The following is a 24,084-nucleotide window of genomic DNA, read 5'->3' as shown; positions in this document are numbered from 1 at the left end:
CTTTAGTGTATCTGTAGTCTCTCGTCGTAACTGTTGTTAATTATTATTTGTAATATCGTTAGTTTATTAGTTGTCTTTAGTCATCGTTGTCAATTCTAGTCTCTTTAGTTCTCTTGTTTCCTTCAGTTGTATTTAGTTGTACCTAGTTGTATATTAATAACTCGTCCAAACATGACTAGATTAGCTCAGCTATCCGCGGGCATGTTACAATTGTAATTTTAATTGATAACAAATAAAATGTATGTATGTATGTATGTATGTATGTATGTATGTATGTATGTATGTATGTATGTATGTATGTATGTATGTATGTATGTATGTATGTATGTATGTATGTATGTATGTATGTATGTATGTATGTATGTATGTATGTATGTATGTATGTATGTATGTATGTATGTATGTATGTATGTATGTATGTATGTATGTATGTATGTATGTATGTATGTATGTATGTATGTATGTATGTATGTATGTATGTATGTATGTATGTATGTATGTATGTATGTATGTATGTATGTATGTATGTATGTATGTATGTATGTATGTATGTATGTATGTATGTATGTATGTATGTATGTATGTATGTATGTATGTATGTATGTATGTATGTATGTATGTATGTATGTATGTATGTATGTATGTATGTATGTATGTATGTATGTATGTATGTATGTATGTATGTATGTATGTATGTATGTATGTATGTATGTATGTATGTATGTATGTATGTATGTATGTATGTATGTATGTATGTATGTATGTATGTATGTATGTATGTATGTATGTATGTATGTATGTATGTATGTATGTATGTATGTATGTATGTATGTATGTATGTATGTATGTATGTATGTATGTATGTATGTATGTATGTATGTATGTATGTATGTATGTATGTATGTATGTATGTATGTATGTATGTATGTATGTATGTATGTATGTATGTATATCAGGGCACAAGAGCAGCCATAACCTAGGGTGGTAGTTAAGAGGCTTGTCGGAAGCTATATGGACTAAATTTCTTGGATGGAATGGCGTAACGAAAACACAGCCTGGCTGCTGAATACTGTTCAAAATGGCGGCAACAATGTTGAATTTTTGGCTTCCGTGGAGACGAATTTCATAAGGAAAACCTGCACTTGAGAGGCTGACACTTAAGTGAGTGGTTAAACTTTTTATTTGCGTTGATAAAAAAAAACATGGGTCGTGGATACAAGGCCTCTGTTGTAGGTTAATAGGAAACTTAAAGAAGAAGATCATAGCCGTCAATCATGTTTCTTCTACATTATAATACAAATTGGGCACGTGACTTGGAGGGAGCAACTAAGTTAAAATCGGCAAATTTCAACTTCATTTCAACTTCAAGGTCTATTATTACCTGAGGCAGACCCTGATTACATTGAGATACTTTTACATTCATTAGTATAAATATACGAAATAATAGCGAACATTCTTTTAATAATTGCAACTTTTCGTTGACGATGTTTTAAGTAAAACTTTCTGCTTTCATCCATGCTATCAGTGAAACTGAGTAACATGCCTAAATTGATTTCAAATTCCACAACTGTAACAAGTAACCAGAAATGTTCCATGGGAACTCCTGCACAGCACATAGAGATAGTACAATAAATAACTTTCAAACCAATGCATACTATGTCAGTGTATGTAGTCGAACTATTAGTCAAACTAGACGTTTTCGAAGTAGCCCTGCAAAGTATAATATTCCTGGACGTTATTTATCAATACGGAAAACTGCCACGTTGTCTAGTACATTACTTAAAAAAATTTCCAACTTTTCATTTCGGACGTTTAATTTTTGGATACTTTTAATCTCATTTCGGACAAATTTCAGACAAAAAATTCGGACGCTTTGTTGAAACAGCTTAAGTAAAAACACGAATTAGACTGAAACATCAGCTATGAAAATGATAGTTTACTGCACCCTGAAAGTTTTCACTGACCAGAAAATAACACATCTGCTATCAAGCCGTGTCTCGACTAGAGTTCGCTCCATAAAGTAAACTAAGAACTTTAGCGCTCATTGAAACTTTTATACTGTACTGAACTTTTTTTGTCCGAAATTAAAATCGTCCGAAATTTTTTGCAGGTAATGTACTAAGAAGCGAGCATGCCATTTTAGTAGCATATTACATTTCTGCAGCGACAGTTAATGAATCTGAGCCTGCCATTTGATGTTACAGACCTAGAGGTATAAATATGTTTTTCTAGTTTATGACGTCATCGAATATATAGACGGATCCATCTTAAACAAATTCAACTATGTGCTCAGTGATTTTCTTTTCAGTTTTGTCAACCTAGTTGTCAAAGCCTTTCACTCTCAGTTACTGAAGCAGTTGTAAACTATTTTTGAGCTAGGCGAGTTGTCCTTTACTTACTTACTTACTTAGTTACTTAGTTACTTACTTACTTACTTACTTACTTACTTACTTACTTACTTACTTACTTACTTACTTACTTACTTACTTACTTACTTACTTACTTACTTACTTACTTACTTACTTACTACTGGTGCCAAATACAAAAATATATTCATTACAAATCGTATCACGAAAAAATGTCTGCTATGTTCACACTAACGTTAGAGTATACGTTTAAGGTCTGTAAAATCATACCAAATTTTTCGTGCACACCAGTCGTACGTACACCTGTCCACACGATCGCAATAAACGGAGATACAAACGCACAAATAACTAACAAACAAGAATGCCTGGTTATCTCTGGGTAACAGACGTCAGCGTTCACAAATGTATATAATTTCGTCCCGGAGGCCGCGCGTTTTCGGTCAAAGGCACGTGACCGAACGTCCCAATTCTTGGTGTTAACCAAAAAGACCGCAGCCTCTGGGTTCAACGAGACTGAAATATACAAGTTTACGCTGTACTACACACACAAGAGTTAATCGACTTTAGAGAACGTTACGAAAATATACCTTGACATACAGTATATTGTCGACGAAAGGCGTTAAGGTAGAAGAATCCAAACTTTTACAGCTTTAAGGTATACGAGTGCAAGGAAAGCTAAGGAACCCATGTGACGACCTGTCGACTGTTATTAGAGCCACTGAACACAGTGAGAACAATAGCATATCAGCAAAATTTCTGCGCCAGTATCACCGTAAACGTAAACATCTTTTCACTCTGCAGATTCGTCCTTCTTGTTAATGTAAGTCGTCTCCGTTTTGCACTGTTCGCTCGTTTTGATTCATAGTAATGAAGTTCAACAGATCAATACGCGTCACAATCCCAAATATCATTTCTTTCTCATCCAACTTTCCTTTGTCGGTATCTGAAAAATCAGCTACACGGCTTACTAAATGAACACAATTATAGAATAGAAGGATATTCAGCTCAACACAAAGATTTTACACCTATCCAAAACATTCCTAGTAAATTTCCTTGGATGCATGTGACTTTCTCAACTCAGCGACCAAGGAATATGGTTTGCGAATTGCTAAATTTCGGTTTTAATGATCTTCAAGCAAGGCGTCGTCGTATTCTGCATCCCCTCACACTAACCTAGGATGTGATAGTTAAGTGGTAGTGGTTTCATGCATACCTGGCATGCACAATCTTTAGCTTACTTTTACTTCACCAACAAATTAGCACATGAACTTACAGAGTCTCTGTCTGTGGACAACAACAGCATAATGATCATGATCAAGAATACGAGAAAGCCGCCCGAGACTGGAGTCTAGTGTCACCTAGAACACAAAAATACAAACATGAACCAAATAATTCAGAAATTTAAAACTACATTATTTCTTGTTGCGCATTCACCGGGATCTGAAAAGAGTTGTTTTAACGTCAACTATTAATAAAACATTATCTCCATGTTGATGTTACCAAATAAGGTTCTATTCTAGAGCTCACAATCACCAACCCAACAATCATTTAACATAACAACAAACGTGGGAAAACAAGATATAGTACAGACAAGATGAGTGCTACTCAATGGCAAAACTATAACGATTTGTAATGAACTTTTACAACAACAAAAAGTTTAGAAGAGGTAACTACATTTGCAGGCTCTTATACAATTAGGCCGAGGTAGCTTTAATAACAAACATAAATAAACAATAAAATATGCTCGGATATTATCTGGATATTATATGTAATGGTAATAGGACTGAGTGGAGTCCAATTCGGTCGGTTATCATAAGAGTGATAACAAATGATTACAAACCGAATTGGACAACACGAAGTCTTATTACCAATTAATCATAAAAATTACAATTCCCGAGAAAAGAAGAATAGCCAAGTTATGAAAAAAAGAGAAAATTTGCATCTAAATACCTACAAAGGAGATGTAAACATTCTAAGGCCACCGCGCCTCCTACAGGCAACACAAAAGCAAGCGCGCGCGCACGCACGCACGTAACTACAACTTTGAATGTGATTGGCTTATTGAACTGTTCGATAACAAACTGTCCAATAAAAAACTGTCCGATAACAACTTGGCAAGTTAATTAGTGGAAAACAGGAGTTTTTTAAACCAATCACAATCGAGGAAACTGTCATTTTTATGATTAGCGCGGAAATTATCTGTTCGAAGAGATCCTTCAAAAGTTTTTCGCAACAAGCGAGATCTTTTGAAAACTGGGCAATATCACTCGGATATTCCTCAGGGACATATTCAATCATGTGATGCGTTTAAATCAATCGCGCGGGGGCGAAAATATTTGATGGATTATAAAGTACCATTCCAAGCTTGTTATTGACTGACCTTCTTAAAGTTCTTGTAAACAGAGTTGGCAATTGGGCTCTCAGGAGTAATTCTCCCAGTTAACATCTGGGACATGATGTTTCCCAGGGTTACCATTCCTATAACAAGCCTCATAAAAAAGGAAAATAAATACAAAAATATGGGTTGTTGACCAAGTGTTGGATCGGCATGTTTGGATATAGGCCAAGGTCTTGCGTGTTAATGGACCTCGACTGAACCAGGTGTATCCAGCCGTCTTGACCGAACATTAAATGGTTTATTATATGGCACACAGAACAGCATCTTCTAACGGAAACAGCGGGTAATAGATAGCGCTATCTTGCCGGCTCCGGTAGCCAATCACATTTTAGGATTTGGCTCACTTCAAGTGCTATGTGTTTCACTTGCCCGCCGACGCGCCCAAATGCTTCTTTTAAAACTAATAACTTCTTTCTCTTTTCTTGTAACATGAGATAACATTCAGAGACAATTTCTCTTACAGCTTTGTAACAGATTCACCCTGCTGCAGAATATGACTGCACCCAACAAGAGGAAAGTTCAGATTCACTCTTTTTGGAAAACAACTGAAGCCTGGTGTAATTGGAGAAACGCTGACAACTCCCAGTTAACTTAATTTGGACTTACAGAGATTGCATTGGCATATTATTTACCTGGGGGACTCCCTGTAAAAATAACGGTGGGGTGGGAAGGTCCTTCTCATTAGTAAGAATTGTCAGCGTCAGTTATTTTTGCCCTTTTTTAGAATTGATACCTACAATAGAAATGAAAGCGAATTAGCCACACCCACTAAACGAGATTCAGGCACCTTTTCATTGCCCTTTAGGGGTTGTTTTTTTTTAATCCGTCGGGAGCCCCGGGATTTCCTCCTTACCGCCTGCGTAGGAGATTTTAGACAAGTCTAAAGACTCACCCTGCTTCATTGACCACTGGAAGCTGATCAAAACCTTCCCTGCAAAGGAAAGCAAGACAAAGGTTTTGCTTTTACTTAACTCTCGAAATGACTTCCTTACATATAGTATCAGTTGGAAAAAGAGAAAATCATCATTTTTACAATGTAAAAATCAACCTTGCAAATCTGTACAGTTTGACTGTGTAACAACTGCACCATAAGTTTACTGATCAAACCACAGAGATTAATTCATATCACATCTGATATTTTCCTCGTGACAATATAAGAGTTGATTTACAACGAGTTGCAGCACTGCTCACACTCAATTCATACAGCAAATATTCAGAGATGAAAAGTATAGAAAAAGTATTGTCTGTATATCTTCCCATGATGTTCTCGAAAATTTCGGGAAAATTCAGGGGAAAATTAAACGACCTTGAGAAACTATAATAATCTATAAGCTATAATTTGGAATCTTCGGAAAATTGCGAAAAACGTTTTTCTAGGTATGTTTAAAATAAGGCATTTTAATAGTGGCCAATACTCTTTCAGAACATATCCATGCTGAAAAGTCAAATTAAAATTGAAAAAAACATTTACTCATGTATTAGCGGAGCTCCTGTTGACCGAAACTGTGCGAGCGGAGCCCCATACCTTAGAAAATTTGGTAACACATCCATCTGAAAAATGTTGGTTGTCACGTGACTGTCCGTACGCCAATACCTTGAAAACTAAGAGAGTGGCACCATTACCATAGCTACATCTTTTATTTTGGGCATCCACGCTATTGTTAATTGACAGCTGTCACAACAAGCTATCCGCGGTCTTAGGTTTAGAGCACATCGAGGTTGCGTGTTTTTGTGCAGTTGACTGCTGACCAGTTACTGGTTTTCCGATTGGATCGCGGGCTCAAGTCAGGTTATTTCTCAGGGGGAGAAGGAGGGAGTACTCGCAAAGGCAAAATTTTGGCGCAAATTAACCCCTGGCCCATTGTTGACTTTTCTTCTGACATTCTCTGCACAATCGTCTCTTGGAGAGTCCCTGATATATTGCGCGCGTAATTTCTACAATTTCACAATTAATCATTCTTTGAGTTTCTGATCCAAGAAAAAATAATTCTCTTTTTCCTTTATGGTTAGTTATTGCAATCAGGAGCTCCGCTTTTAGGCTTGGCTAAATCTATTTATTACTTTCTATATTTACAGAGATAAGGTTTATGTGGGGAAGATTAAAATCAAACCTGTCCATGATGTCAATCGACTGTTGGCACGTGACGGATGGCAACACAGTCAGAGGGGTTGGTAGGTTCAGAGAAGAGACCTTCTTTGTCCACCACCTAAACACAATACAGAATTAAACTATTTTCCAAGGTTATCCAATTTTAAAAGACAAGTTCTTCTTCAGGCCTTCAGGCCTGAGGTAACAGTTTTGGCTCCACACTCATCCAAGGGTTCTAACATTCAAACAGTGGAATGGATTACCACTAAAAATTTGTGATGAACTAGTAATTTAATTACGATTTTAACCAAACGTAAGTGCTGGGCATCTGTGCAGGGTAGTTAACTTCAATATGTTCTTTAATGGAAAAACATAACAATTGTCAGGGCAAGCCGCATCCAAAGACAGCCAATTTGAGCAATGCCTAGCTCAAAGTCAGCTAAAACACTGAATGAGAGTTGGCCAAATTATTTTTCCAACCATGTTCAGGGCTGCCAAACTTTCATTAAAACAATCATGCGAATTTAACCAAGAATGCCAGAGGGTAGGTGGAAAATGCAGGTTGCTTATTGCTAGGTGCAGTGACAAGGAGTTATTAGGGAAGAAAAATGCAAGCAATGAGAGGTAATCAAGGCAACCTCACCAGTGGGCCGACCCTGAACACCTGCCAACAGTTATCTAACACAGTAGAGATAACATATGATGTGAGGGCACAGGGTGGAAAGAATGTGGAGATGGAGACAGGATATGGAAACCTAGGAGTTAGGGGGCAGAAACCCAGGAGGGGGACTCCGTATAAAAAGGACAGGGGTGCTCATCGGAAATTTTGAAAGGAACCTCTAAGAGGTACCAAGATCCTGTTTGGTAGGTGTGGCTTGATATGTTTTCACCCCTAAGAGGTAACAATTCTAAACAACAAATTATCTCCTGTCATATTTTTTTCGGCTCAATATCCTAAAAGGTACCGCAAAGCTCCCACTGTGGACCTTTTGAGGTTGAACACCCTAAGAGGTGCCGCTCTAACCCCTAAAAGGTATGACAAGCACTCCCGTCCTTTTTATACGAGACTCCCCCCCCCCCGGGGGGGGGGGGCAGAAAGTCTATGGCTATGTGGGTGATACCTGAACTGGGAGAAATAGGGAAAACAGGTTTTGCGACAGTGTGCAATATTTTGCTATGGAATCAGCACTAAGATGTGGGAGCTACTTTAGAATGGGAGGAAGGGGCGTAAAGCAGAAGTAAAATCTGTGTGGAGAGGAAAGTTCAGACCCTTCTGTCTCCCCCAAAATAAATAATTAAATAAATAAATAAATAAATAACTCAAATATAGAATGGTAAAAGGTAAAAAAACCCCTCAGTTTCAGTTGTAAAAGAAAAGCAATCATAGATTGAATTTGTTCCCAAAGGCCTCAATGTCTGCATATAAGTAGCACTCAATGGCAGCAACTTTTACTATGGTCACTAGCCTCCTGCTATGGTTAGGTCTAAAAACCCATTTCCCATATCTGCAGTGGTATGAAGTTTATGTGATGTCCACATTACAGTACTAACTAACTGCATACCAAAATTTGTTGTGGTCATCATTTCTTTCTTTCTCAAGGAAACCGTTAGCTTCCATCCAGTCATCACTCAAGAATTTGGTCCTGCAAATATCATGAATCAGTAATACTTATTAACTACACATAACATTTCTGGACTAATACGGTAGTTTTCTACCACTGATCAACATCAGTAATGGTTGAAAACTGAACAAAACATTTCTTCATTACTTACATGTAGTTCCGAACCGAGTCTGGGAGAAGGACAATACACCTCTGTCCCTCGCCCAGCTTCTGTGCTGCCTGCACTGCGGCTGCCATTGCACTTCCACTGGAACCTCCTGGATAAAAAAACAATACAACACAATTAATTTGTCAGATTCTATCAAATATTGATTTTCCCAACATCACTCATCACCTTCCACACTTCAAATTCACCTTCCACACTCTTTCCATCAGTATTGCACAGAAGGAGCTAAAAATTCTATGGATTGCACAGTTCCAGCAAATAACCATGTCCCTTCCCCCTTTGAAGGTCATTAGAAATTCTGAGGGGGTGAGGGTGAAACTGAAGCTGAACTGGAAATTCCAGAGGAATGGGGGTTCAAATAAAAAATTCTTCCATGGTGGGTAAATGGTTATTTTCTTGAACACATATTATGTTACTTAGTTCAAAAAAACACTTTAAAAGGTTTAAGTCAACCCCTTAGTACATAGCATGGTGCAATCCCTATGCAAAGTTGCGGCAAAATGCAAACGCTGACATAACAAAGATTTATCCACCCCCAAAAGCTTAAACCAAACTGCAACTTGGGTATAATATATACCGACCATATGTTAAATACCCAAGCTCTCAGAACAGACAAGTACATGTAGTTCAGCTCAGGTTATGGCTGGTTTAACTGAACTTAATGAATGGGTTAAAACAGGGCTAAAAATATGTCTAGTACTGCTTAGTGGCCAGTTAGGCCAGTTTCTCTGAATGTTTTATAACCCAGGACAAATGTGGCCCTCAATTTTCTCTAGTCTAAATTCTGAGAAAAAAACTACCTTTTATCTAGACAAACAACCCAAAGTTGTTTTTGAAGTGATAGCACCTGTGACTTTGAAAATGGACAGTGAGGGCTCAGGTTGATTCTGGAGTCACATAGCAACAGTAAAATCAGAACAGGTATGTATTCTTGGTAAACAATTATTACATCTGCTCGAATGTTTCCACTTCAGAAATCAGAGAATTCACCAAAGTTAACGAAATCAAAGTTGAGGAAAACAAAAAATTACTCCTGCATGACCAGTATAATTTTCAACTTCATACAATCATGTACTTTGTTATATGGAAACTCTTTAACCAAAGTCACCCATTGGGAAACTTATAATGGTCCATTTCAACATGACACACTAGGTGACAAGGTGCTTGCCAAGTTTTGGTCCGGTAAAAAAGCTGTTCAATGCATTTCTTTTACAAAAATTGTATCTCAGATCTTTAATATCTAGGCAAGTGTAGTGTACAAGCAAAGCAGTGAACCAGTAAGGTTACTCTTGTTAGCTACAATCCTAGATGTGCCAAGCACATGTGCTAATGTCATACTGTTACTGCAGACTCTCCATGAAATAATCCACTTGTTAAGATTTGCAGGTAAGGGATAGCCTACTGATCAGAGCATGAAAGGCACCCAATACATAACATTTGCTTAATGCCAATTATCAGCAAACATACCACACAACAGTCCTTCCTCCTTTATAAGTCGTCTTGAAAAAGTGAAAGCTTCCTTGTCTCGAACTTTGTACCACTGGTCAACAACAGCACGGTCCAACACAGTTGGAACAAAATCATACCCAATACCCTCAACCTAAAAGTAAAAGTCACTACTACATAAAATGAAGCTTACAGTTACACGTAGGTTGAGAAAATTTGAATATCAGTTTGTGAAAACTCTTGATAGCTCACATTAAGACAACCTATTTAGTGAAAGGTTTATTAAATGCAAACTTTCATGTTCCAATGCCACAAAAAGTTGATAACCTTGTAAAAAAAATTAAGTGCTCATTAACCCATTGACTCTAGCTGTGCTGCCTATAACTGACCATGATGAGCATTGGACTTCGTTCCATTTCTGATAAGTTTTGCAACAGGAAAAGATCTTTCCAATGATATCCAGACCAGAGTGATGGGGTTTATTGAACTTTAAACACAAACAGAAATGATGACAAATTTGAATGCAAAACTTGAGGGAGGGGGAGAGGGATGGGGAAATTTCCCTCAACTACAACTGGCTACTCCTTGGTCTTGATGATGCTTTTTTGGGAATTCTTCAACTGAAAGTAAGCCCATGCAGTAGCAGACCAACAACTGCAGCAAAAAAAAACATGCAAAGGAGTAAAACAAAAACCGCAAAAATAATAAAACTACTTTCTGGCATGTTTAATGGTTTTTGTGTTCAAAGAATAAATATTGATGATTTAAATCATCTTGTGTTTTACAATGAAAATCAAGATAGGTACAATTGCAACTTACGTGATATATTGGGTTGTCACAGTCATTCAGTTCCTTTGGTTCAGCCAAGATTGATCCATGTGGGTCAACACCTATAATCTAAGAGCAGGATTAATTATAAATCAAGTAATCTGGGTACATTAATCAAATGCTGGTGACAAACAAATTATTAGGAATAAATTGTGAAGTGGATTAACCCTTTAACCCCTTGATTACCTATATGACGTACTCAGTAGGTTATGATTTTAAGAGATTTAGTCAAACTCCCAGCACACTGCAAACAACTTTAATTGGCACCTGAGATTCATAGGGTTTTCTTTTGAGAGACTGCTGATTTCCCATTGCTGTGACGTCATATGGATATCAAATTATGTCACCTCAGTGAAATAATTAACCACATTGAGGAGACACTTATTACCTTTCAGAAAAATCTTTGTGTAAATGATGTATATAGTTTATTAGTGAAAAAGCTTATGGCATTTGAAGTTTTTACTAGACACCCATTTTCAGTGAAAATAGGATGGCACAGTGTACACAAATGGTCTGGCACTCAAGGGGTTAATATGACAATTATTGTTGGGCCAAACACGGTATAGATTAAAGAATCATGATGTGGTTGTATTAACAGGTTGGCCTCCTCAACCCAGCCTCATTCCCAGGGTCTCTGTTCTTCCCAGTCCCCTAGGGGGACTCCCCTACAATAACTATTTAACAAATAGATTCCATGTTGCCATGCGTCTGTTCAGTAATAGATCACAGATGACGTCAAAATGTGGTAAGAACAAAAAAGTGGCACACGAGGCAATAGCTGAGTGTGTCACTGATGTTCTTACCACATTTTCACATCTTCTGTGATCTATTACTGAACAGACATACGGCAACGTGGAATCCATTTGTTTTATATAACAACGAAACAAACTACTACAGATAAAGCTTTTTTTATTTCAAAATCTTTCAACATAACTTGAAAGCCGGCCTTTGCCCACTTTGGCGAACATGAAAAAAACCATTTGACATAATCTATTGTCTATACAAATTGAAGCAATCTCATTGGCTGCTATGCGTAGCAAAGAATTTTGATTGGTCCAGGAAAATCACGCCACCATCAAACTTGACTCGAGCATCGCTTCTCGTGGAATGAAAACTTACAGCGAAAGCAGAATTGAACTGCGAAATCTACAAATCTTAAAGAAAATGCTGGATAAGTCAAGTCAGGTTTTGTCATCAGAGCAGCCCTGTGAGCCGAAAAGCTTGGATGTTGCTTTGAATATAACAGGAGTTGAAAAACTACGCTTGGAAAACTTGTGGTTGCAATCAACCTGGAGGCCATTCGATTCGAGTTTTGAATGAAAGGAACGTTAGTGATGGTGGAAATTTGTGTCCTCTGTGGTTGGTGATTCTCAAATCAGTGTGAAGTAGTGTTGGAGACACCTTTTACCTGCGATACAGTTGGCCGTGAGCTGTAGTGAGCTATACTTTGCTCACTGCTGTGCCCTGAGACGGACCGGAACATTCGCATCGGAAAGCAAGGTTATGTGTTTATTTTCACTGATTTTAAGAAGTGGTTTAGATGTTTCATTCCAGACAATCACTGTGTCAACAATTATTTTGAGACTGAGAAAAGTTCAATATTTTAAATAAATTAAACTCATAAACATTTTGTTTATTGGGTTTGTTAAATTCGAGATAAAGCAATGGTTCTCGGCTTACTAAGACCAATTTTGTGTTTGGTTTAGTCTCGCTCGACTGCCGACTGAGACTGCTCGAGTATTTTTTCCGAGTCATTTTCTAAAACAGAAACGGCTTTTAATCTTTCTTCTTCCTGCTGGACTATGCTTCTGGTACCTGTTCAACGCCTGGACAAGACTTTCTTGTGCCTTATCTTTTGCCCGGTCGTGTAAAATATTATCTGAATTCTCAAAACTTTCCGCCATTTTAAAACACAGAGGGAAAAACTTTGAAATGATGACGTCAATCGTGTGTCTGTCCTCTGTTAGATCATAGGCAAGAACCAATCAAAATGCAAGAATAACTTGGGTTATTATATAAATGGGTATGTGCTGCCCAACAGGGTCATGATTTTGGGACTCCTGATCTAGAACAGGGTATCCATTTTTGTAGCCTCCTACGCAGACATTCTTTGGGCTCATCACGCAATCTTCCTCCCCCACGAACGTCTGCTGTAACCAAGGGCACATTCCTTTCCCTTTGGTTGCACGTGTCCCGATCAAGGCTGTGGACTTTGCAAGAGACTTCAATGGATACCAGTGTGGCCTTTCAACGAATAACTATCTGGAAATTAAAACCAGGTTAGATTTATGTATGTGTTCATTAAAGATGATTTTCAGTCCATACTGCACATTCTCAGGAGTTTATTTGCATTTTTTGTGTTGTTACATGTAAGACATCAAACCTACTTAAAACATGTACATGAAGTAAATTCAAAGTTTCAAAACAACCACCAGTGAGGATGCGAAGCTATTTAAGCTTTAGGCTTTCTTCTTTCTTATATCACTTAATGAAACAACTTCACAGCTGTAAAAATCTATGAAGCTGTTGGAAAAAAAAAATTGAAAGGCCTCAAAGATAAAGCATGTGGTTCGTAATGAACAACATTGATTCACATTCCATTGAGCAAGCCGTTATGATGTTATAAACATTAGGGTGCTGAGACTGTGCAGTACAGACTGGAAATCATCTTTAATTCCTCTCAAATGCTGAAGCCTGCGGAATGTCTTCTTGGAACTTGAGATATGATTGCAAGATGCCAGAATATAAGGGGCAAATGGTAAATGCGAGTCTTTGCGAGATGGTGAGTCAAGCGTTTTTCTCTGCGAACCCGAGACATTTTGACTTTTTAGATTGAGAGACTGAGACTTCAAAGCGTTCAGACTCGAGCTCGCAAATTCGAGCCCCAGATTTAGTTGAGAGCTAAAATGAGCTTATACAGCCTTTAGCCAGCTTCTTGGAACTGACTGGAACTGGAAATTTGATCATAACACACTACGTTGTGATATCCTAGAGAAAAACTGTTTTTCTGGCACCAAAACGGACATTGCGGAAGGTTTTGTACCTTTTTGTGGAATTAAGACAATTTAGGAGAAGTTAGGATTAACTTTTTCTCAGAAAATTTGTAAGTTGCTTCATTGAAATTCAATATCAAGTGAAGCCAGAAGACATCATTTATAAAAACAGATAAAGGAACGAATTGGGACTTTGGAACCCTTAGCCTTGGCAAAAAATCGAGACTCAGAGACAGCTTCGTAGAAAAATCGAGACTCTGAGACGCACATAACTGCTAAAAACGAGACTACAAGATCCGTGAAATTTGACTAAAATTTAACGAGACCCAGAGTTTTGAAGGACCATTCGCCACCCCTAATATATGGCCTTAATCATCAAGGTTGTGAGACATTTATGATATTCTCTTTAAATTGCACTTGATAAACTACACTGTATTTCAGCATGAAAAAGAAGTGTTCATAAATGTATGAACTCGGATGGGATTAGAAAAATTTCACTTGAGAGCGTTGCCGTTGACATGACATGAAAGAGTTCACATTGTAGTTCTCGCCCAGGGGAAACTGTTTAGTTAATTAGAGAGGTTAAGCATGACGTTAACAGCAGACGGCAAACGACAAAGGTAACTTCTGCTTTTGAGTTCTTTTCTTCTAATCCATAAATAAAGCACATAAAAATGGAATAACATCTCTTACAATTCATTGCAAATACAAATAACTTCACTCTACTGTACACACAGCTGAACGGAGATGGCAAACGTTTCATTTTTGCCGTTTGCCGTAAACGTCATGCTTAACCTCTCTAATATTAACTTTTTATTACACAATGAGCCAACGCCAATTGGCTCCAAATTTTCATGTGATCTCCAACTGATCTTTACAAACAAAGGGTAAGAAATGTGCTGTTTGTTTCAGCAGATGTTTGTGGGGGAGGAAGATTGCTTGACGAGCCCATTAAGAGCACCTGCGAAGGACGCTACCATTTTTGACACATTTCCTAGAATGGAGTATAATATTTTGAACGTACGAAAGCTCATCAAATTATCAGCAGACATTTGAAATTATTCATAGAGAATTTGCATAAAAAATACCTTAACAAGCAAATCCAAATGTTGCACCCTGTGTTGTGCACGGTACGCTATCGTGAGGTAGTTATCGTGGGAGTTATCATGTGATATAACACATTCGATAACAACAGAACTTCTCATCACAGACAAATGTTTCAGTAAAAGTTTCCGAGACAATTTTATAAGCCGGTAAATAAAGAAATTGCTGATCACGGCTTTATCCTCTGTTTGAAATTGAAGCAATAAGGTTGCTGATTTGTTTAGAAGCGGCATTGTTGTATCTTGATGTATAGGTTAACCAAATAAGGAAAATAACTTTTCAAAACAACAGGCTATTGAAAGTGACTAAATTTATAGAACTGGGCATTAAAAATTGACCCATTTCTAGAGCGGGGTATCATTTTGAATGCAAATTCTTTTTAAAACAAGGTCCAAATTTGGAAACCCAGGCAGCACATACATTGTACCCACCCAAATCATACCCAAGCACCCCCCTCCCTCAAGCAAGAAAAAAAGACAGACCCTAATTGTTTAAAAGACACAAAATTCAGCCAATTGATATAGAACTCAACAATACAATGGAAGCAAGATCTTCAGATGTTTGCAAGATTGCGACCATGACACTGTGTTCATGCATGACAAGGGTTTATTTTCATGCAAGGAAGGGATGAACCTTCCAAAGTGCACCTAGCTTGTTTGAAGTACAGGACAGGTCTGATTTTTTTTTTCAGCTAGACCTTAAGTGCAAGCATAGTTCTCAATAATTTTAGTAGTGGAATTGATCATGTCCTGTTGTATAACTTTCCCTTATACCAGTAATGTATACCTTAACATTTGGACATTTCTCTTTGATCTTCCTTGCCACTCCAGTGATGGTACCACCAGTACCAGCACCAAGAACCACCATGTCAACTTTGCCTGAAAACAAGTCATGAACAAACACATTTTCAGCTGTATCAATTGGCTAAAAATTGGCTTTTGCTTATTGTTTCAAAAAATAATGACACAAAGTTTTTAGCTTTTGACTGGAATTTAATTTCCAGCAATTATATTATTTTCTCCCCATGGGTTTGCTTAAATGGGTGTGGACAAAATGCGGGGTAGGCCATGGCCTATCAGCCCTTCCCCCCCCCCCGCCCCCCGTGGGGGAAGGGCTGATTTTACATGGTCGCTGAGAATATCCAAAATGGCGGCTCCACGATCCATACCAGCTGCCATTTTGTAACATATAGGGGAGTGCTAGTGTAAACATGCAATGAACGGCGTTAGTGACTGTTAGTGTTAGTGTTAGTTACTAGTGACTTTTTTAGTATACACCTATTAGAGGGATACAAGAAACCACAAGGGATATAATTTTATGCCACCTTACTCATTCTACTCTTACTGATGTTTTGTTTATGTTTTTTAACAATTTTGACCACTGGTAGCCCATAGGGTAGGCCACAGGGTAGGCCATGGCCTACCTCATGTTTTGTCCCCACCCTGCTTAAATACAAGTTTGACTGCATTTTGGATTGAGAGATCATATCAAATTGGCACCCCTACCATCACATTGTGTAACTATTTCCTCTCCTGTGCCATCATAATGAGCCAAAGGGTTGCCAGCATTTCGATACTGAAAAGAACAAACAAAATTCAAATACGTTAATTTGTTAACAATACAAACAACCTGGTTGTCCAAACAAGTTAAATTAACTCTTTTCCTGTTAAAACATTATAAAGCATTAGCAACCAAACAGAGCAGGTTTCAACAATCAATTCAGCTACCTATTGTAAAAAATCTTCTATTAAGCCACTCAGGGGCCTAGCTAGGGGGAAGGGGTTTGATAGAGGTTTAACAGGGGGCTTAAAGTATTTCATTTCATACAAAATGGATAAAATGCAAAATCAGCATCAGTTAATTAAAATTTACTCTTTTTTGCATACTTCTGGTACATGCATTTTGATCACGCCATGCAGTGTCATTTTTTTCTTTGAGCTCAAGTACCATTTCCCCTCAAACCCTGCAAGAATTATAATACATTGAAATTTCTTGTTCTGCATGTATTTGTGAGTTTGGGTGATTTAGGGCAACATATGGAGGGAGATTGGCTTAAAAGCTTTTTCAAAAAATCATGGGTCTTGCAAAATTTTTGCCAAATTTCATGGGTCTTGCGGCCCTTTTTTAAGTGGCTTATTAATGTGTGTCACAGTCCTAATATTTTTAGAAAACTGTCTCAGAGTCTCAATTTTTTGCAACATGAGGAAAATCTCGAAGTTTTAGTGTTTTGTTTATTTGGTTAATACATAAATCAAAATGACGTCTGAATGTCTTTATTGTGCTCGCATTTAAAATACCAAAATATCAGTCTTGCAATTTGAAAAGTTAAAATGTCTGGGACTCACAAAGAAAAGACTAGTCTTGCCTTCTCACAAAGTCTCACATTTACCATTCCCCCCCTACTTGTTTTACAATTATCCTTTTAATGATACCTGCAAATTAAGAACAGCAAGTGTTATAATTTCCATTTTGTTTTAATATATAGATTTAGCCAAGCCTAAAAGTGGAGCTCCTGATTGCAATAACTGATGATAAAGGAAAAAGAGAATTATTTTTTCTCGGAACAGAAACTAAAAAAATGATCAATTGTGAGTATGCAAATGTTCAGCGTGTGGTTTTGTTATTTTTTCCTGTTTAAATTTTAACAATCTATACCCAACAAGCCAAACCAAGACTGTAGAAATAACGTATGCAATATATCAGGGACTTTCCAAGAGACGATTGTACAAGGAGTATGTCAGAAAAGTCACCAACGCGCCAGGGGTTAATTTGCGCCAAAATTTTCCCTTTGCCAGTACTCCTTCCTTCTCCCAGAGAAATAACGTGACTTGAGCCCGCAATCCAATCACTAAACCAGAAACTGGTCAGCCGTCAACTTAAAAAAAACATGCAACCTCGATGAGCTCTAAACCTGAGCCTGCGATATAGTCATGCGATACTGGTCAGCGGATAGCTTGTTGTGACAGCTGTCAATTAACAATAGTGTGGATGCCCAAAATCAAAGATGTAGCTATGGTAATGGTGCTACTCTCTTAGTTTTCAAGGTATTGGTGTACGGATGGATGGATGGATGTACGTACGGACAGTCACGTGACAACTGAAATTTTTCACATTGATGGGTTACCAAATTTTCAAAGGTATAGGCTCACGCGCCTTTGGCGCGCAGGAGCTCCGCTATAATTACGTGGTATGCATACTATCATGAAATGCAGAACTTCGTGTACAGCACACAGCCTTACCTGATCCAAGATGAGAGAATTTGGGATCTCACAATTCAGTCGCTGGGCAACACCAATGTGGGATTCTAATAAAAAAAAACCACCAGTACCGCTGTTAGTTTAAGTGCTGGGTACAATGTGTCATGTAGACTTATTAGTACTTATTATTCAGTAGTTATCAACCTGATATAATATGTCACTAGACATTCTACGACTTGGGGTGGAAGTTGAGTATCAAAGGAAAATTTTTAAAAGTAATACCAAATAAATAAACTAAACTTTAAGCATAGATTAAGTACACAGGTTACAATGGCTCAGTCATATGCCGAGGATGCCCAATGAACGGATACTAAAAGTAATGTAAGTGAGATGGACCCTAACTGGGAGGAGAACTTAGAGAGTCAGGCCAAAAGCACCTGTCTGAGGAGGGTGTTGAAGAAGCTGGAAGATATGCCAGTCTCTCATTGGGTAAAGCAGTCAGGCCAAGGCTGTGTAGGATAAGTAAGTAACATTGAGCTTTGAGCAATAAGTTATAGACATTTTGTTTAAGGGAGTTATGTTACAGTAAGTTGAACCTTCTTGCTGTGCTTTAATTATCAAACAATGGTATCGCTTGACACTTGACCACAGGTGCCTTTAATAAACATGATTCGACTAGATATTTTACAATAACTGTCTAATTCCTCGTGTGCTGATTGGCTCATTTTTATCATCAATAAGAGAACAAACAGATAAAATTTTAATTTATGCAAGCTTTCAAGTTCAACTCTCAGCTGTCAAACTGTCAACTTTTTAACCAATGAGATTTTATGGACTTTTTTAAGTAGCCAATCAAAAAGTGAGAAAAGCCATTGACAATGTTTGCGTCATTTTGAATAAAATTCACTTATCTTTGTTTACAGCAAGTTTACGGCGTCTTTTCCCCTCGTTTATTCCCAGCATTTGACCACTTTGGGGTCTTGTTATTGTAAAAAACAAATTGATGTCAGTTTTTTATGTGTCTGTCCTCTTATTGATGATAAATTTCATCATAACATTGTCAAAGTTTACTGTGGAACCACGAGCCGCAGGCGACAATGCTATGATGCAATTTATCATTAATAAGAGGACAGATGCATAAAAAACTGAAGTAAATTTGTTAATTTGCATAAATAAGAGTTGAAAGTAGTTTCCCTACCAGGGGAGTCAAACTTGGCCTCTGTAGGCGTACGGACAATCTCTGCTCCTAGAGCTCGAAGAACATCCACCTAAAAGGGGAAACAAGCTGTCTTCAGAAAAATAATACTTTCAACAAAGTACAGGCATTTTACATGTGTGTGTTTCTTGAAAACTGTCCATAAAATGATCTGGCAAATGGAAATAACATAAGATCAAAATAGCACTGATAAGTATTCAAAGAAATAATTACCTTTTCTTTACTCATCTTTTCCGGCATGACAATAATACAGCGGTAACCCTTCACAGCTGCTGCTAATGCCAGACCAATTCCTTTGAACAAAAATAATATCAATTAACACTTCCCTAAATACAGAGGCCTTCCAAGGGATAAAAGCGACAAACGACATGACCCCTGAAAACCAGCGACATGGGAATAAGCGACAAGCAAATCAAATGCGCCGATAAAATTCGACAGCAACACAAGAAGCACTAGAAAAGAGGTCAAAATTATTGTTGCTGCCCTTTAATTGGTTGCTTTGCCTATTTAGAAATTGTGTTCTCTTCTTAAGTTTGTAAATGTCAGAAACTTGAATGTGTGGTTTTCCATTGACAGAATAAACTCTATAGAATCAATCTTGTAGTGACAGTGACATATGACTGCATGCAGAAAAACAACAGCGACATTTGCTTGCGCTGGTTAGGCAACATCACTACATGATGGGATGTGACATGACTGAACCCCCCTTGGAAGGCCTCTTCACAGGCAGCCCATTAGCTAAAATGTATCAAAGAATCTAAGATAATTCTATAGCTCTTGACAAGTAAACATAAAATAAGATGATAATTGTGTGATTCAAAGTCTGGCTGAGGAGTCACCTGAGTAGGGACATGAGTCTGCGCTATAACATGAATATATAACAAGTTTTCAGCAAAATGTTCAAAGAATCCCAGCACAAAAATTTCATACTATTCCATGCTCCTTGATGAAATGTACAATCATTTAACTTTTGGTAGGAAACGAAATGGAACAGTCTTTTCCACTAGAAGGTTTTCAAATACTCTCCAATTGATGCATGTATATACCCATCCCATCTTAGTTTATTATTTATAACGCTGAAAATTTGTACTGTTCCATTCTCAGGTTAATTTCCACACAAATGGACAGCACAGACAAGTTGAACATGACACAGCTTAGCCCTAGCTTACCTGGTCAATACTTAAGCAAGAGAGAACTTTTTCTGTGTTAACATAGCCCCATCTAAATGCAAAAGTGGTTCTGAGAATTTGAGACAATTATGCAAACTCAAGACATGCAGTCAAGGGTTTGCACAACTTTTGACATTAAAACTCCATTTACATGCGCTAAAAATTTGGTACAGCATGCCAAACTTTTGGCACGGCACTACCCATTTACACGACCCAAACTAAAAGGTTTTTGTCCAGCTGGGCACGGTTCCAATTCTTAATCGGCACCTCTTCTCTCCATCTGTTTTACTCCCAGAAAATGGCCGATAAACAGCTTGCCATCATCTTGCATCGGATCTTAAGAGTAAAATGTGACTTAAATCGAAACAGGAAGAGCCATCTTCGGTTCAACAAGGAAATTGATCGACATCTTGGCAAAATAAAAAAAAGATGGAGGAAGAAATGGTTGTTTGCAGCGATGGCTCACGTGGCTTGTCACTTCCGTGAAAGAAGCCTATGGAAGAGACCGAGTAATCAGGCCTGGTTTGACATGGCAGACACGGAGTTTGATGAAAAACAGTGGTATGAAAATTTTCGAGTTACAAGAGAGAGTTTTTAATTCATTTTGAACGCCTCGCGTTTCTTTTGATGACTTTGAGTGTTTGAGTGACATTTGAGTGGACTCCTAAGCCCACAACTCTAGTAAAGCTTATGTAGCTTCATCTGTCCAGGTTATTCCTGACGGTTTTTCTTAGGCGAGCGCGTGCATTATGGTAAAAATCACAACAAAAAGGCCTGGAACGGCATCGGAGAGCTTTTACACAAATGAGTTTTTTGGCACGGTGCCTCGTTTACCTGTGCCGAGACTACCTCTGGGAGGTAGTCTCGCCACCCCTAAAATTTTGGGCACAGGTGCCACATTACATTTGGGACTGATAAGTTTACATGTCAAAAATTGGGAGTGCCGTGCCTTAAAATTGTCAGCACGGTGCCCAAAATTTGGTGTGCCGGGCTGATTTTTTAGCACGTGTAAATGGAGTTTAATTCTCTCTGTCCCCCCCCCCCCCCCCCCTTCAAAAAAAAAATTACGTCAGCCTGGAACTGACCTGATGGACAAGCAGACAAAAACCTGCCACTGTCTCTATCCAAAGGGTCTACTTGAGGATTCTATGTTCTATATGCTTTATTGTGTGTTCTATATGCTTCTGACAGAAGCCCCTGAAAGAAATGTTTTATACTAATACTTTTCCTCATTTCTAAATATTAACTAATCCGTAAGGTTATAATCAAAACCAAGCTTCATCACAGTGGCCATTCATTCTGAAGCAGATGTATTCATGCAGGAGAAACAGAAATGTGAATGTAAATTACCGAAATAGACGATCTTCATTTGGAAACAAAACAAACCTGCTCAATAACTCAACCACGTCTGGCTGAAATGACGCAATTTTTACAAAATCCATGGCTCTCTCTCTACGCACCAAAGCTACAGGGCCCCTGAAGTCAACAAATCCCGTGGGATACCTGCATGTACATCTTACCTGCCCCCGGGATCCAATAGGATGGCTTTTACGCCAGACACACCTCCGTAAACGCCTACGAAATGAGTCAGGCTTTTCAGAAACGACGTAACTAAGCGTACATATTAAACCGTAGACATTTAAAACGATCCAGATTTAAAGAAGTAAAAAAAATATATATAGGGACTATATACTCGTTTAAGTCCCTGGATTTAATCTGATGATACATGTAGACGACGAAAAGATTTTGACTAACCAGTATTTCCTGATGTTGGTTCGATAAGAGTGTCTCCAGGCTTCAGCCTGCCTTCACGTTCCGCATCCTCAATCATCCTGAGGCCGATTCTGTCCTTTACTGAACCTCCTGCGTTGAAATACTCGCACTTCGCCACTGAGTGTAGACCAAATTATAGTATCATATTGAATTAAAGGCAATGGTCAGTGAATAACATATAGCCAGTCCAAGAAAAACTGAAATAAAAACTAAGACAACTTACACAATTCACATTTTAAACCACAGCTTTTCCCAATGTTGTTTACGCGAACTAATGGCGTGTTTCCAATACGATGAAGGATATTTGGTATAATTTTGTTTTCAGAGACCCTGGTAAACGAGAGAAATATTAAAATTTCAACCTTCCGCAAACCTCGACTTTTTCAACGCAGTTCACTTACGAGGGCTTCGCGTGTTGGTGTGGTGACTCGGAGATATCCAATCCTATATGCCAAGTACATTTAGACGGTAAATCGGGTCGAATCCACTGACGCTTATCTCCAACAGAAGACGATCGTTTCAATTCCCGTGACATTTTACTTAACAAACCAAGTTTAATAGTCAGTAAACTCGATCAAATGACAAACTACACTCAGACACAAGTCTTGCACTATATAAATATTCTGTGACGTAACCTCGTTTGATTGGTTAAGAAATATTCCGCTGGTATGAATGATGTCAAATTGTGCAATGCCATCCCTACAATTTTCAATTTGTATTCCGGTATATTGTCTAAATCGAAATACTTTTGTCTAAATAATATATCAGTTACCTGCAGTCTTAATCATCTTCTTTTAAAATATTTCTCAAGATATTTGTTCTTATAAATTTCTAGATAAAGTGTATTAGTTGTATTTGTCAGCACAGACACTGAAGATATTTTTTCACAGTTTTGGACTCATCTTGAAATTTTTTCAATAGTTTCGAATCTCGAGTTAATTTCTTATCCTGATATATTTACCTAAAGCAAGATATTTTGTCCTTATTTGTATGTCAAGATGTTTCTTATGTTATGAATAAATTTACAAAACTTTGTTTTTTTTAAGGGGTTGGCAGCAGCTGTCTAGACATTTGTTATTTATTGATTAAAATTGATTTTAAGCTCATTTCTTTATTTGTCTGTTTTATCAATTTGTAGTAGTAGCAGATAATTACCAAAACTGGAAAATATCACCGAACACCAGAACAGCAAAATGTTGGGCAACATTTCTTGTGAAATATGCAATAATCGCGTAAAAGAGTTATTTACACAGCATGCCTAACACATTTTAATGTGCCATGTGTTTGTCGGGCTGCATCAATAATTTTGTAACAAATATTATTCAAAAATTGGAACAAATGTTGTCCGTACAGGTCAGGTATGAATAGTTTTTACTATCCTTCTAGCTCTTTAGCCTCTCACCCCAATTTCACCCCCAAAGTAAAATTAAGCTAGAAAGTAAAATTAAGGGTGCTTACAATGATCTAAGATCACCCAGTCACAATATATGTCAAAGAAACCAACGAATTCTTGCCCAGAGTGGATTCATGGGTTCTTTAGATGCACCAGGATTTAAGTGATCTAGGATCAATTTTAACCTGATCTGGATCATCCTAAAGGAACACACCCTAAAACTTATGGTGACAATCACAAAATAGATCTAACATAACAAAGCTTATCAATGAACACTAATAGAAACAAAAAGCAAAACAAACAGGTCAAAGCATTAAAGAATTT

At 37.7% G+C, this 24,084-nt stretch overlaps 1 protein-coding gene across 1 annotated transcript; it reads right to left on the bottom strand.

The window, feature by feature from the left end:
* Nucleotides 1–1,162: 1,162 nt before the first annotated feature.
* LOC145492331 (cystathionine beta-synthase-like protein) lies at nucleotides 1,163–24,041 on the bottom strand. The gene is made up of 17 exons (XM_081471760.1): nucleotides 22,769–24,041; nucleotides 22,591–22,697; nucleotides 22,350–22,484; nucleotides 19,639–19,718; nucleotides 19,408–19,477; nucleotides 18,252–18,316; nucleotides 16,518–16,587; nucleotides 15,799–15,890; nucleotides 10,907–10,984; nucleotides 10,109–10,241; nucleotides 8,627–8,732; nucleotides 8,416–8,496; nucleotides 6,876–6,971; nucleotides 5,657–5,695; nucleotides 4,747–4,855; nucleotides 3,640–3,724; nucleotides 1,163–3,309 (listed from the first exon to the last, which is right to left on the bottom strand). Exons 1-17 carry the CDS (start codon nucleotides 22,900–22,902, stop codon nucleotides 3,182–3,184), a joined length of 1,608 nt encoding a protein of 535 aa, XP_081327886.1. The 5' UTR covers nucleotides 22,903–24,041; the 3' UTR covers nucleotides 1,163–3,181.
* Between the last annotated feature and the right edge of the window lie 43 nt (nucleotides 24,042–24,084).

The sequence above is a fragment of the Orbicella franksi genome, chromosome 7 (genome assembly GCF_964199315.1).
Source record: "Orbicella franksi chromosome 7, jaOrbFran1.1, whole genome shotgun sequence".
Lineage (NCBI taxonomy): Eukaryota > Metazoa > Cnidaria > Anthozoa > Scleractinia > Merulinidae > Orbicella > Orbicella franksi.
The sequence above is the reverse complement of the archived record's forward strand: the minus strand, read 5'-3'. Positions and strand labels throughout refer to the sequence as shown.

Excerpts from the sequence above, each read along its gene's own strand:
- LOC145492331 (XM_081471760.1), bottom strand. The coding sequence starts at position 22,902 with ATGTCACGGGAATTGAAACGATCGTCTTCTGTTGGAGATAAGCGTCAG. Across the intron at positions 10,985-15,798 it reads AGAAATGTCCAAATGTTAAG|ATTATAGGTGTTGACCCACA; the intron begins GTATACATTACT and ends TCCTGCTCTTAG. Across the intron at positions 6,972-8,415 it reads GATGACCACAACAAATTTTG|GTGGTGGACAAAGAAGGTCT; the intron begins GTATGCAGTTAG and ends TATTGTGTTTAG.